The 14,112-nt window shown below is 36.6% G+C and overlaps 1 protein-coding gene across 2 annotated transcripts in view; it reads left to right on the top strand.

Moving 5' to 3' along the window:
- The window catches only part of LOC127512748 (ras-specific guanine nucleotide-releasing factor RalGPS1), a 148,567-nt gene that overhangs the window by 13,705 nt on the left and 120,750 nt on the right, over positions 1 to 14,112 (top strand). For both annotated transcript variants that reach the window (XM_051893969.1, XM_051893970.1), the window contains exons 2-3: positions 8,082 to 8,221; positions 11,221 to 11,325. In XM_051893969.1, the coding sequence (XP_051749929.1) occupies positions 8,165 to 8,221; positions 11,221 to 11,325 (162 nt within the window). In that variant the 5' untranslated portion in view covers positions 8,082 to 8,164. The remainder of the gene's footprint in view (positions 1 to 8,081; positions 8,222 to 11,220; positions 11,326 to 14,112) is intronic.

The raw sequence follows: 14,112 nt of genomic DNA, 5'->3' as shown, positions 1-14,112 counted from the left end.
TTTTCTTCAACTCTGTGCACCATCTTGGATGAAACTTTTCACTGAGCTTGTCATAATGCATTCTGGGATTATTTCATCTGTAAATGTCACATTTGATACTTTGAATTTGACTAAAAACAGATGTCTTATAGAACATTGATAAATATTTGTGTTTTCCTGTTTGAAATGTGACCTGTGATTAATGTTCTACACTCACAAGCTCTAAATAATAAAGAAAATTGGAAATATGCTGTCTTTCTACCTGACAAACGGGTTTTTGTAGAGTTACTGTATTGTGTTACTTGAGCCTGTGTCGGTCATGCTAGTACTAGTTTGTTTGTTTGTTTTTTTTTTTTTTTTTTTTTTTGTTTTTTTTTTCATTTGGATGTGCAGTTGAATTCCTGCAGTTGAAGGAAGTCAAAGGAATGCTATCTATACTTGCATCCTTAGTGTGCAATTGATTGAGTCTTAATATCAGTCAGTCACATTAAAGGGGCTATATGTAAGAATTTTCATGTATTAATCACTTGTTTTTTTGCCAGTGTGTGAACAGCTTGTAATGAAACTTAAAAAACGAGACCTTCCCTGACTTCCTAGGTTGTTTATAAAGGCCTTTAGACTGATTTCTATGTGAAGGACTCTGAACGTTTTTACCGGGAAAAACAAAAGGACGTGCGTTTACGTGCGCTTCTGAGAGCCTCTCTTCCGATCAATGACACATGAAACAAATGTAATACAAATTTTAGGATAATGCAGAAAGAGCCATTCAGTACTGTAATGTCAATGTGTCATGCAAAGAAAAGAGATTAATTCAAACTATAGTCTTGTATAGTCAGAAAAACTCTTATAGGTGCAGTGTGTAAATTTTAGGAGGATCTATTGACAGAAATGCAATAAAATATACATAACTATGTTTTCAGTGGTGTATAAAGACCTTACATAATGAACCGTTATGTTTTTATTACCTTAGGGCCCGTCCACACGGAGACGCGTGTATCGTTTTTGTATCGTATAGGCGTTTCGTTCAGACAGATCCGGCGTTTTCGGAGCCTGAAACTGCTATTTTTTGAAACCAGATCCTAGAGTGGATAAATCTGAAAATGACACCCTTGCATTTTTGTGTGTACAGCCAATCCGTATATTTTGTGAAACAATGTCATCATCCCGCGTGTCGACCCTAGTCAGACACCGCTACGTTACATAACAGCAACAAAAGCAGACTACATGCTTGTGTTCATGCTGCAGAAGCTACTGAGCCTATTAGCTTTATTAAAATAAAGCTTTATTTCTAAGCTTTACTAAAGTTTGTATACAGCGCGCAAGGTTTGCGCATGCTCCAAGTCTTATTCTTTGTTTTTAGTGTATCTCTGTGGCAGAATTACAGCGCCACATACTGATCTGGTTTCGTGTGTACACAGATATTTCTTGAGACGAGGGGGAAGAAAGATCGGATAGGGAAAGCTCTGGCTTTGTGTGGATGTAGCCTTAGATGGAGCCATTTCTATCTACATACACCGTGGGTCCCCTTAAATGTTAAGTCACCATTTTGCGTTGACATGTATCTACAGTAGCCCTAAATGGACAAACTGCTCTATAGAGTGCGTTTAGTCAGTATGTTGTTCTTCTTCTACGTTGGTGTTTTTTGAGGCAGCATTTATCGTCACTACGTTGAATATGAATGAAGTAGTAGTAGTAGTAGTCGTCATCATCGTCGTCTGGTTTATTAGAAGCAGAGACCGTTCTTTGTTAGAAGTAAGAAACCTCATTGCTTGACTGGCTACTCTCTTTTGTCTCAGACGACGACATCTTTGTCCTGTGTCAGACTGAGCAATTCGCATCCTCACTGCTAGATGCCACTAAAATTTACAAACTGCACCTTTAAATATACTTTATAATCATAACAGTGTAATTTTAATTACCTTACCTGTTGATGTGATGCCGGTGAATCTGATGTCCCCAGAGTGTGTATGTGAAGTTTTAGCTCAAAATACCCCACAGATCATTTATTATAGCATGTTAAAATTGCCGCTTTTTGGAGTTGAGCAAAAATGTGCCGTTTCAGTGTGTGCCCTTTAAATGCAAATGAGCTGCTGCACTGGCCTAAGAGGGCGGAGCTTCAAGAGCTGGTTCTCTGGTGTCAAGATTCAGTCAGGACGCACTATAATGTCAGAAACTGTGAATATATGCTACATGGAGTTAGAACAGGTATAGTTTAAGTCAATTACGGTTATAACTTATTTTGTCGTCTTCCACTATATTAGTACAAGCCTGTTGTACCAGACCCCGTTCGAATTTACCGATGAGTTTTATGACGTTTATTGTACTTCACACAAAAGTTGAAGCGCTCGTTTTCACTCTAGAAAATCACTGTAAGAGCTTAATAAAACACAGTGCAAGTGTGCATTAAAATATTATCCATAAACTCTCTCTCTCCCTTGCATTATCATCAACATACACAGCAAAGTACACAGAAACACTCGTTACAACTAACAGTAAACAAATATATAAAGACCTTATGCCTTTTCGAGTGGTGCTTAATAAACTTGTAAACTTTATATCTGTAAATCAACTCCAATGAACTGTAATAAAGTGCTCTCACCCTCATTACTGCCGTATCCAGTATCACTCTGGAGATTGTAAGCTGGATCACGAACAGTTTACTGATCTATCCTTGAGTAACAACTTTTTAGCACAACCTCTGTTTTGTATTGTCCCTTTGTATTGACATTCATTCACAAAGAAGTCCGGTGTGAAATGATTCGTGCAGACATAAACGAATTTCGGTAGAGCTGAGGGAGCATTTTCTTCAAAAACTAAATGAATCCACCTCGTCTTCAGCGGCTCAGATTTAGGGAGTAGATGGAGAGACCTTTGTGGATTAATCCATCCAGCTACAGAACATCTAAAACGCTTGGGAGACGTTCTCGGCAGTGCAGCAATGGCGGACTGTGCAACTGGCTGTGAACTCGCTCAGGGTGGTTCTATGTTAAAACGGCAGTGTCTGTCAACATTCTTGGGCGGGGCCTGTGGCTAATGTGACGTCACATTGCTAGGGATCTGGAAACGGCTTGTTCTGAGACACTGCTTATGATTTATGGGGATTAAAAAAAAAGGAGTGGTTGGATTTTTATCATTATAGGGTGGTTGTGTACACACACTGCTAACGCACATTTATAGCCAAACACCATGTAAAAGTGAATTTTGCATAATAGGTCCCCTTTAAGAAACATTTCATTGCCTTCAGCCATCATATCTATCTATGGCTTTCACAGTTCATGGGGATGTTTTTATTCATGCTACTCTAAATCCCTTACAGCACCTTCAGTATTGGACAAAATCCCTGGTGCAAACTATCCTTGTAGTTCTTCTCTGGTTGTAGTTTCTTCTCTCAGTGGCTCTATTTCAGTGACTGTGAGGACAGATCCTGAAGAGAGTTTAATAGTGCTGCAGACTGAGCTGTTTAATTACAGCATCTCACAGCTGCTTTAACGGACATGCGAGAGATGAGGGATAATTAAAGAGATTGAGGGGGACAAAAAGGGGTGTGATGGAAGACAAAGAGGATGACTAATATTCATTGAATGGGGGTGCATGTCTCAGAGTGTTTCATATTGAAAAATATCCCTTTGTTGCTGCTCACCACTATGTAACACCTGATCAGAATCCCGAATCACTTACCTGTCACTTACCTGAAACAATAATCCAATAACCATTACTGCATAATTTATTCGTGCTGCAGTAGATGCTGGGGACTCACAAACCCTTAACATTTCAGCAATATTCTTCAATTCTTTGTTCAGTCATCTGGCTTTGATGAATTGGGACAACGTTTGGAGTAATTCTGTTGGTCTAACATGGGTTTTTATGTAGTTTCAAGAATTATATATTTCTGAGTATTTGTAACTCAAAAGGTCCCATAAACTGGAAAATATGTAGTTGCTTTTTGTGACTTTTTTATAAAGAGAGGAAAAATATAGAAGTAAATGTCTATTTGTAGAATAGAACTCCATTTGTTTTAACAAAAATCAATCTCTGAGACAGAAGTGAACAGAAAGCCTCTTGGCATGCGATTGCGAATTCAGTTCCCCTTTTTTTTTTTAAATTTTTTTTTTTTTTTTTTTTTAGCTTTAATAAGAATACATTTATATTTAATTCATACAGTGAAGACTATGCAGTATTTTATTTTTACATTTGATTTGAAATATTATGTACTATTTCGAACTACATGTGAAATCAACCTATAGTAATTAAAAAACGTAATTTGTTTTTTTTTTTTTTCATATTTTTGTTATATTGTATTTGTCCTATTGTTTGCAATTTGCTTCTTTTTTTTTCTTATTTTTAATAACAGAAATGAGATAAAATAACAAAATATTGTTATCATGAAATAAAATTTCTCATAACGTGAAATAAGAATTTGGTCATATTGCCCACCCCATACTATACTATACTAATACTATACTATACTATACTATACTATACAACTGTATACTATAGTACTGTATACTGTACTACTGTATAAAATACTATTGGATACTATACTATTGGATACGATACTATACTATACTATACTATACTATACAACTGTATACTGTACTACTGTATAAAATACTATTGGATACTATATTATTGGATACTATACTATACTATACTATACTACTGTGTAAAATACTATTGGATACTATACTATACTATACTATACTACTGTATAATTTACTATACTATACTATACTATACTAGTGTATAGAGATGTACCGGTCAACCGCCCATAAATCGGAACCAGACGGTTTTTGTTTCAAACAAATATCCTTGTTTGGTCTTTTCCTCTTACCTCCGTATAACGCCTGTTAAAGTAGTGTTTATAAGTGCAGCGCTGTTTTGTGTACAGCAGCGACCAAGGAAATGTTATACCGTGATTAAAATGCTTGCCTCTAATTTCAAATGGCTACAGATTTTTTCTGGTTTAAAGTCAGTTTGGCCTGTAGTAGAGAAAATAAAAAAACAACAAATAAATTTCAGAATCGACCTATTTGCTTGTAAAAAGTCATACTATACTATACTTACTTCTGTATATTACTGTATACTATACTTACTACTGTATACAGTACTATAATATAAAATACTGTACTGTCTATACTCTACTATATTATAGTGCACTAGATGTATTAGCTGAAGATGTTGTTTTAAGGATCAGGCAGGCATTCATGCACAATATAAACCCCTCAAGTGAAGTTCATTCTTTAAGTGTGTATTGTGAAAAACAAAAAAACCTAGGCTCCCACTCTATTGGAGTGGACTGAGTGAAAGCGGGAGGTAAACTAATGTGCGTCTCCTTGGAAACACTTAATAGCTTTCACACCCGCTCCCAGTCCAGATGGCGTCTCATACGGGTGATGTCAGACAGACTGCTGCTGTTTCTCTGTGAAAGAGAGCTCGACTGCTGTGCTGATGATCCAGCATAACACCGATGTAGTGTGAGATAGTATTATCACTGACTCATGGGGGATTACATTGGCAGATATTATAGGAAACGCTTTCAGATTATAATCAGACGGCTCTGGAGTGATGGAGAATGAGTTACAAATAGGAGCCATCTCAAATTCAGCTGAATTGAGAGGAATTTTGGACAAACACACAAAAAAAAGTTCATTGGGGTTAAGTCAGTTTTAAAAAGAACATTATGGGTCATATACAAGCATAAATGTCTTACATTATTGCATAATTCTTTCATGTTTAACAGATTATTTCAGTTTTTTTTTTTTTTCTAGTGCACAATCAGGGTGAATCACACATTAAAAAACTGGGATTATTATTTAAACCTGCAAATATACTGAAAGTTTAGTTTTCACTCAAAGACTTGCTGATCCTATAATTTGTAATGAATGTAGTTATAATTAGAAATGAGAACAAATGAAAAATAAAAGCACTGACATTAGTGGTCTCAGACATTAGTGGACCCTCACCCTAGTGTTTCACAACACAACAAATTTGTCATGTAGCCCTATATATTATTTAAGTACAATACATAACCATTTTCAGCTTAGGTTAATATGCACGCAATATGTGGTATTTATATGGGAATGAATTGATATTCATGTGATTTAAGTGATATAAACATTAAATGGATAGTGTGAAACAGATCTCTTCTCATAAAGAAACTCGAAAAGGCCGTGTTTGAGTAATTTGTAGTTGTGAGCTGCCACCTAGTGGTGTGGATGTGTGTTACAACAATTTTGGAAGTGGTCATCAAATGTGACTGACCAAATAGTTACAGTTCAGTTACATTTGTTGTGTATTTATGTGTTTGTTAGTAGTCGTTATTTAGTATATTCTAAATAGCGCTATTTACTATTATCTTTTTATAATGCTGCATGGTGAACAGATTTGAGCATGTGTTAAATACAGTACTATATTTTTTTTTTAACTAATACTTTTATTCAGCAAGGATGCAATAAATTGATCAAATGTGGCAGTAAAGATATTTAAAATGTTTACAAAAGATTTCTAGTTCAAGTAAATGCTGTTCTTTTGAACTTTCTATTTATCAAATAATTATGAAATCCTGTTGATTATAAAAATATGAAGCAGCACAGCTGTTTTTAACATTGATAATAATCAGAAATGTTTCTTGAGCAGCAAATCAGCATATTAGAATGATTTCTGAAGGATCATGTGACACTGAAGACTGGAGTAATGATGCTGAAAATTCAGCTTTGATCACAGGAATGAATTACAGTTTAAAATATATTACAATAGAAAACACAACATTTTAAATAGTAATAATATTTCACAATTTTACTGTATTTTTAATCAGACAAAGGCAGCCTTGGTGAGCACAAGCATTTAATGTTTCAAAAACATAAAAAAAAAATCTTATCAACCGCAAACTTTTGATCAGTAGTGTATTCATTTATATTTTCAGTGCTTTTTGGTCTCTTCATAAAGGTTTTTTGAGAATGCTTTAAAAAAATCAGATCACTGTAATGATAATAAGCCAAAAATAGTGTGTATTTCACATTGAGGAGTTACTTATGATTGTACAAAAACTCAATTTAAGGCCACTAGAGGTCATCACAGCTCCTTTGAGGGCTTTGGCTTCAGTAACAGACCAAATTTAATAGCATAATAAACACAACGAAATAGATTTAGCAGTGCTTGGCCATAAAACATGTGACATAAAACTGAAGATGTTGATATGTACTGTAAATGTGGGTGGTCTTATGTTAATGAGCACAAGCATGATGATTTCTTTCAGCTGTTTTTGCAGTTTAGTTGGTATAAATTCTCTGGTTGAACATATAGGAGCTTGAGCTGTGAATGTCTAAATAGAGCATCAAATTTGGTCATTTCAAAAGAGCACGGATATCCTGTTTTCCATTGTACAAACCATCACCTCTGTAGTTAAAATGGCAATATGAGATCTGCTTGATAGCTTGGAACTGAGATTAAAACGCTTTCTTTACAGCAACATGTCTGTCATTGTAAATTAAATTTCCAGATTCTCAGACCAAAGAGGGTTCATATTGCTTATATATTGGCTGTTTCAGATCTCCAGCTGAGTGTGGAGAACTTTCCCAAAACCCATTAAGTGTTTTGATCACTGTGTGAGTGATCCGAGAGGATTTCCATTGTAAAAGTCACATTCTTTCCTATTTGTTGCGCTCTTTCCCGGCCCTGGCGGTTCATCGGTCAGTCAGGTATGCTGGGACTTCCTCTGGCCATCTGGGAAAGAGAGTAAACTGAGTCCCTTTGGAGTTCCTTAGACGTTTAGGATCAGAGTTTTTCTTACACACACACACACACACACACACACACACACACACACCACCACCACCACCACCACCACCACCACCACCACCAGTCAAGGGATTGAACCCACTTCAGTGCAGATATCTTAATATTTTGCAATAAATCTAAGATACATGTCAATATAATTAAAATCATTGTCCGGTTGATACTATTTGATGGTATTTCAAACACTGGTTTGAACATATTTATGATCTTGAAAAGCAATACAGAATGAGTATTTTTTTCCACAAAATAAATATGAGCATGTCCATGACAATAACTGGTTTATATTTCTCCTCTCTTTCTGTCTTCAGGTATGGATGATTTGTCATATGTGGGGTCTGGCTGAGGGCCGCTGTTGCCCTGGCGTCTGCACCCCATTGGCTGATTCACCAGCATGTACCGTAGAAATGGCCTATCGGATGGCACCAGCATTAGCTCCGCCTCCTCTGAGGTAAACCATTCCTTCATTCCTTCTGTTAAAGGATTAGTTCACTTTAAAATGAAAATTACCCCAAGCTTTACTCTCCCTCAAGCCATCCTAGGTGTATATGACTTTTTTCTTTCTGATGAACACAATCGGAGTTATATTAATAAATATCCTGACGCATCCGAGCTTTATAATGGCAGTGAACAGAAAACAACGAGTATGAAGCTCAAGAAAGTACTCGGTCTTGTCTTGGTCTCAGACCTTGGCAGTCTATTTCAAGACCACGATCGAGAGGATATCACTAAATTGCCGGTGCACTGTATGATTTATTTTTAAACATCGTTAATGTAATTGGTTGTAAAACTACCTGCTTCAGATGCAATCAATAACTTATTTCTAATTGGATTTCTTTTGTTACTGTTGTGCTGGGTCAGAAATCAATGAGGGATTGTCTCAAAAATGTCACCAAAATTAATATTAATGCCCACAAAATTCAAGATATGATTGCAAAAAAGATGAGAAAACATTATATTGATTTTATAAAAATGTTCAATAAACAAAATTTTATTTTTAAAACATTAATCTCAACATTATTTATGCAGTATAGCAGTAGAAATGCTGTTCTTTTGAACTTTCTATTCATCAAAAAGTCCTGAAACAAAATTGCACACAACTGTTTTCAACACTGATAATAATAATACATGTTTCTTGAGCATCAAATCAGCATATTAGAATGATTTCTGAAGGATCATGTGACACTGAAGACTGGAGTAATGATGCTGAAAATTCAGCTTTGATCACAGGAATATTTAAATAGAAAACAGTTATTTTGAATTGTGATAATATTTCATAATATTACTGTTTTCTTTTCTATTTTTAATCAAATAAATGCAGCCTTGGTGAGCAGAAGAGACTTCATTCAAAAACATTAAAAATCGTACTCATCCCAAACATTATATATATCGACACACATGGGGAAAACACCCTCTGGTATGTTTTTTGGGGGTTATGTCATTGCGCCTTGCTGTCCTCACTTAGGTCCTCGACAGGGTGGCTGTTCTCTGATGGACAGTTTATGGGTTTGCAGTGGAGCATTGCATTGCTCTAATGAGTGTTTGACCCTGAATGGCAGGCAGTATGAATGAGGTAGTGCCTCTGGCATCTGTGACCCCTCATTTCCACTGCCATCGCTGTTCACCTCTCATTACCCTCAGCAGCACCACCAGCCCACGACCTGCAGGCTCCAATATCTACAAACTGACAAGTTCTTACACTTACAGATGTACTGTGGTGGTACCAATGTTACCAGATGGTAATATGATGGGATTTTCATACATGCGCTGTTCAAAAGTTTGGTTTTGTTAAGATGTTTTAAAGCTTTTGAAATGCTCACCAAGGCTGCATTTATTTGATCAAAAATACAGTAAAAACAGGAATATTGCAAAATATTATTACAATTCAAAATTACTGTTTTCTATTTGAATATGTTATAAAATGTAATTTATTTCAGTGATGCAAAGCTGAATTTTCCATGGTACTTTTTTGTAAGGGTCAGCTCTTTTTTTTATTTACAGGAAAGTATTAAAGGGGTCCTTGATTATGATTTCACTTTTTTAAACTTTATTTAGTGTGTAATGTTGCTGTTTGAGCATAAACAACATCTGCAAAGTTACGACGCTCAAAGTTCAATGCAAAGGGAGATATTTTCTTTTACAGAAATCTCTTTTTAAGGACTAGAACAAATGGCTGGTAGGGACTACAACAAGCTTCTTCCTGGGTTAGTGACATCATAAACCCTAAAATTTACATAAACCCCGCCCCCAAGAACACGCAACAAAGAGAATGAGGCCATGTTGGGCTGCTTTAGAGAAGAGGGAGAGTTGTAGTAGAGTGTTGTTATCATGCCGTCATTTTACGCCAGACTGCTTCACAAACGAGGGTCAATTCAATGCTGGATTTGCACAAAAGATTAACATGACGGCACATGCTAGTCGATGAGTTGAATCAACTCCACAGAAACTACGTAAATTTATCCACTAACCATTCAGAAACGTCCAGTGTCATTCTAAAAATTGTAACTTCTTCCTGAGTCTCTCCATCAGTGTCGACTCCGGTTTGAACAATGTAAGGCTGAACACCGTTACTGACAATCCTCATTTTGGCTGCGTGAGATTCTCCAGCTTTGTTGTTGTTGAGCAACCGAAGCACGAGCTGTTAAAGCTCCGCCCTCTTCTGGAAAGGGGGCCGGGAGCAGCAGCTCATTTGCATTTAAAGGGACACACACAAAAACGCTGTGTTTTTGCTCACACCCAAATAGGGGCAAATTTGACAAGCTATAATAAATGATCTGTGGGGTATTTTGAGCTGAAACTTCACAGACACATTCTGGGGACACCAGAGACTTACATTACATCTTGTAAAAGTGGCATTATAGGTCTCCTTTAATATAAAATACATAATAAAATGTTTTTGGACATGTACCCATCCAGTACATAAAAAACATTAGACATTTTCCCATGTGACTCCTCGTGTCCTCATTCTGATGTGTTATCATCAGATCAAAGAATGTTTCAATCAAGCTCCAGGAACTTTCATGGTTTTTCCAGCACTGGCAGTCCTCCCATGAGAAACATATACCATGTCTGCAATGAAAACCTCACGCTAACCCGACAACTTTGCTTTTCCATGGAAAGAACTATGCTGATTTTTTTTTTTAACGACAGGCATGATCTGTTCTGTGACGGCTGATGGTCAATACACAAGAGCCACACCAATAAAAATAAGGGATAATGTACAGTCATCATCAAAAAATAAACCCCAACCAGCACAATAAAACCAGGAAAATTTAGGAAGACCGTAATTGTGGTCAGTTTTGATTTGTAGTTGTCTTTAACTTGTTTATGAATAGTCATTGTTTGCATCCCTCCCTCTCTCCTCTCTTATTGTTCTTGAATTTAGGAGCATCTGTAATATTTCATGGTTGACGTTTTGGTATCTTCATATTGCTTCTTTCTCATATCCAGGGAAGTAACAGCTCCGTGTCTGTGGACGGCCCGAGCGCTGACTACGCGAAGAGCTACGATGCCGTCGTGTTTGATGTGCTGAAAGTGACGCCAGAGGAATTCGCAGTGAGTAAAACTGTCACTGTTCAAATGAATGCTTTCTCTGGTGGAAAACTGAGACGGCCTTTCGTTCTACATCATTCATCTTGTCCTGTAATGATGCAGCGCCATGAGTCTCATTAGTAGCTTTCCTGGTCAGTAGGGACCTTTCCGTTTGGAAACAATAACTCTGTTCCAAAACCTTGCTGTCTAGCGCTTGTGTAACCAACATCCTGACTGACACGGGGCCTCATGAGCTCCAATCCTTGTGGAGACGATAAGAATCTGGGGCCGGATTCACAAAACATTTTTAAGAATTAAATTCTTCTTAACTGACAATTTCTTATTTTCTAACTTAAAGGGATAGTTCACCCAAAAATGAAAATTAACCCAAGATTTACTCACCCTCAAGACATCCTAGCTGTATACGACTATCTTCTTTCAGATGAACACAATCGGAGATTGCCTTGCCAATTTTGCTTTAAATGCATTTTAAGTATACTAATAATAATATTTATAATCAACAATTTTGAATTTTGAAATCAAACAGTTTCATGGGATTGCCTTGTCCACAAAAGATACATATGATTCTGCCTCAGAATTTGAATGAGTATCCCATAATGTTCCTACCTACCCTCCTGGGCAAAAAAAAAAAAAAAGGGCCAAGCCCAAAATAGCTAAACACTAAGCTTTTAATTGTCTTAACCGCAAATTGTTGGTCAGTAAATTAGCAAAATGGAAACAAATGCACTACTTAAAAAGTCATTGCCGTCTCAGAAAAACATCAAAGACAGAATGAAGTTTTTGGCAGAATATGGGAAGCTGTGTGTGGAGTGATAAATCTCAATGAAACACGAGTTGAATGGTGGTCCTCCAGAGCGGTGTGTTTGAAAATCTGCTGAGAAATATAATAATAAATGAATCTCTAGCACAGTGAAGCATGAAGGAAGAGGTGTCTTTTTAGCTGCTGGTATTGGTGAGCTGCTTCACTGTGAAAAGTCTTTTAAAGTGCCCCTATTATGCTTTATTGAATATTACCTTTCATGCAATGTGTAATGTTGCTGTCTGTGAGTGTAAACGATCTGCAAAGTTGTGCATGATAAACAAAGTTATTGTCTCTCAAAAGAAAGAATCGACTCTGAACAGCCTAAACGAGTCGTTAGGCATTCGAATTCCACTTCCGTGATGGCCACACGTCACAAAGTAACACTAATGCCCGCCTATGGTCTTCATTGGCTGCCCGCGAACAACGTCTACTTTGACCCTCCCTCAAACACTGGTGGTGTATACATGTCGAGAAGATGCTGTTTTCTGCTCGGCAAAAGCAAATTCTCTTTGTAAACACTCCCAAAGGATGAGGATGTGAAGAGTCAGTTGTTAAAATTATTACCACAGCAATACAACAGCAGAATAACATTTTCACGATTGCTTCTCAAATCTCCGTGAGGTCTAAATGGAATTTACAAAACGCTGTTAAAGATAGGACAATAGCCACCTTATTTGGACCAACTTGCTCCTCGGAATCACAGCCTGTACGTATGAATAATTATTGATGCATATATTTTCTACTGGGTGTTCAAAATACGTAGTTTTGTTTTATATTGTGCTAGGTCTCCAGCTAACCGGCTAACTCATGTTATCACTGTCTTACTGAAATACTTCTGCAAATCAGCTGTGGCTCAATATTACCTAAAACTGTGTCTATTAATGCAGATTGTCTGTCGTTCTTACTACTCTGAGTAATGATAAAGAATGGAGCAAGATTTGTTTTACGAACTTTAATCTAACATCAGTCATTCATGTTAGTGTTTGGCTAATGTTAGCACTATTATTGATACAATTAATGATACAGTTCCCACATGTGCACCGCAATAAATTAGAAATATAGACAGACATCGGTTTGTTGATGGACATACACTTGTTAATGCTGATTGTGATGAATAATGTATATGTCAAACTGAGTAGCGTATCACTGAGAAACGTCCTGCTCAAGTCATTCTTGCAATGGAGGATCGGGCTGAATTGGATATGGTAAAATCAACGGCATCGTTACTGTCTTTACAGTGTGCAGGAAGCCTCCGGAGCTGAATCAGTTATGGTAATGGGCGTTTGTTTTCACACACGGTGTAAGCGGTAGACCAATCACAACAGACTGGGCCGTCTGGCCAATCAGAGCAGAGCAGGCTCGCGTAAAGGAATGATTTAGAGAGACTGAAGCATCGGACGAGTCGTTTGAGAATCATTGAAAAATGTGGTGATGTGCAATGTATGTTATGAGAAAATGAAAGCGTTTTTTGACATTTGATGCATGTAAACCTGTTATTGGAGACCTTCAAAACAAAATTAAAAACCTTTAAAATAGCATAATAGGGGCACTTTAATGCTTTGGAGTACAGGAGCATATTGCAGAATGGCTTGCTTCCTACACTACACAAAAAATGCTGGGTTAAAAACAACCCAAGTTGGGTTGAAAATGGACAAACCCATCGATTGGGTTGTTTTAACCCAGTGGTTGGGTTAAATGTTTGCCCAACGTGCTGAGCAGTTTTATTTAACCCAACTATTGTTTAAAAATTATGTCTGGCTTAAAATGAACCCAAAATAGGTTGGAAATTAGAAATCAGACACATAATTATTAGAGGCAACAATAATAATCAAAAGGTGAACATTTATTAATAAGCAATTTATTCATTAAACTTATTAATAAATGTTCATTAATTAAACATAATAAATGTTAATTTCCAACATACTTTGGGTTCATTTTTAAGCAAGCAATACAGTAATGTTTAAACAATAGTTGAGTTAAATAAAACT

The sequence above is a fragment of the Ctenopharyngodon idella genome, chromosome 5, assembly GCF_019924925.1.
Source record: "Ctenopharyngodon idella isolate HZGC_01 chromosome 5, HZGC01, whole genome shotgun sequence".
Classification (NCBI taxonomy): Eukaryota; Metazoa; Chordata; class Actinopteri; order Cypriniformes; family Xenocyprididae; genus Ctenopharyngodon; species Ctenopharyngodon idella.
Note: the sequence above shows the minus strand (reverse complement) of the source record. Positions and strands in the feature narration are given on the sequence as shown.